Source organism: Verticillium alfalfae, genomic scaffold, assembly GCF_000150825.1.
Source record: "Verticillium alfalfae VaMs.102 supercont1.2 genomic scaffold, whole genome shotgun sequence".
In the NCBI taxonomy this organism is placed as follows: domain Eukaryota; kingdom Fungi; phylum Ascomycota; class Sordariomycetes; order Glomerellales; family Plectosphaerellaceae; genus Verticillium; species Verticillium alfalfae.
In genome coordinates this window covers 1,597,222-1,598,786 of record NW_003315037.1, presented here as the reverse complement: position 1 = coordinate 1,598,786, position 1,565 = coordinate 1,597,222, and the positions used below count along the sequence as shown (strand labels likewise).

The following is a 1,565-nucleotide window of genomic DNA, read 5'->3' as shown; positions in this document are numbered from 1 at the left end:
TCATGTATCGACCACTGAAGAACGTCAGCGCATCGACAATGTCTCTAACAACACCCCCTCGAGCTCTGAGCGCTACCTCGTGTCCTCGTGACCATTCGTCTCTCACGACGGCCAGAGCTCACCCAAACAATCTATCTCGAGATCCAACAACACTGCGACAAACAACCCTCGCTGCATCCTCAGTGCTCAATCTTGTTGACACACGCTCTCACCTACGCGGCGACCAATTGCTACCTACGAACGACATTGGAATCTCTACCCTGTTGACTTTTTCTTTTTTGCTGCAACTCGTCTTTGGCGCAACAAAATCAGCTCAGCAGCATCTGTGAACTGGATTAGACTGCGCTTTCTGCCTGCAGCAGAGCCGAACTCAACCTGACGTGCGTTCACCGGTTGTGAGAGAGATCCTGTTCTGGGCCCCTAGCTTGCGCTCCGCCAAATTCCATCCGCCTGTCCACTCTTCTTAGGGTTTCCCTGGGTGTGGTGTCCATTGCAAGTCTGCAATCTTTAGCCGTCACCATGACACATGTTTCAGAGTCTCAAGAAATTCACAAACGGAAGCGCGATGCGGACGATGCTGGCAGCCAAAACAACTCAGACCGCATCCCTCAACCGCCTCCACCGCAATCTGGTATGTAGCAGCGGCTCACACTATTGTGTTTGCGACCGTCTTTCATCTTGTCTTGTCCACATGAGCCCTCCAATCCGATGCAACACGCCCATCATGCACCTGAACGGCTATCCGCCGCGCGAAAAGCATAGACCCGTCATCCAATCCTCGGGTCTATCATTGATTCTTGGCGCTCCGGGCCGGGCGTGCTCGGCTCCGGGCGTGACGATGTGCCGAGGCTTTGACTTGAACTGAGCAAACAGCCAGCCTTGAACGTTGGCCGCCTCACGGATACTCGCCACTCTATTCAATCAGCCTTATGGGGACGCAATACATCTTGTTGAATGAAACCCAGCTAATCTATGTTTCCAGGCAACTCATTCCTCATCAATTACCTGACCAAGTCGAGCACCGGAAGACTGGAGCTCATTCCTGGTGACGCTGACACATTTTGCGATGTTCTTGGCCTTCTCAACAGTTATGAAGGTGCGAATAGAACCCAGCCATTACCCTCCTTGTTCGATCGTAAACTAACACCAGTCAGGGGTGCTGAACAGGCACGAGAGCCTGGCAGCCAACCTGGGTGCCAAGCTCACGGGCCCTCGCCTGTTGAGGGCCATGGAGGGTGTCTTTGAAGGGCCCATCATTGCATCTCCCGCATCTCCATACCATCATCAGCACGCGCCAATAAGCTGGCTCGATATCGTCACGTTCGCGCGATCAAACTCGGACAAATTTGTACTGACCACCAACGCTGACGGTGAGCGATCATGCCAGTTCTTCCTCAATGGGTCGCAGGTACAAATCCTTGAAGACGACTGGCGACTGATAGTAAACGGCACCCTTGACCGATTCTCCATTGCCTCAAACGCACCGCTCGAGGAAGACGAAACGGCCGAGCTAGCGACGCTGGACATTGTTGAAAAGAGGTTACAGGTGCTCATCAAGAAAGGAA

At 53.2% G+C, this 1,565-nt stretch overlaps 1 protein-coding gene across 1 annotated transcript in view; it reads left to right on the top strand.

Annotated features, from left to right (window-relative positions):
* Window positions 1–519: 519 nt before the first annotated feature.
* Window positions 520–1,565, top strand: part of VDBG_01954 (conserved hypothetical protein) — a gene marked incomplete at both ends in the record, with an annotated part of 1,986 nt that continues 940 nt past the window's right edge. The window contains 3 exons of the mRNA XM_003007720.1: window positions 520–631; window positions 983–1,096; window positions 1,155–1,546. Of these exons, the coding sequence (XP_003007766.1) occupies window positions 520–631; window positions 983–1,096; window positions 1,155–1,546 (618 nt within the window). The remainder of the gene's footprint in view (window positions 632–982; window positions 1,097–1,154; window positions 1,547–1,565) is intronic.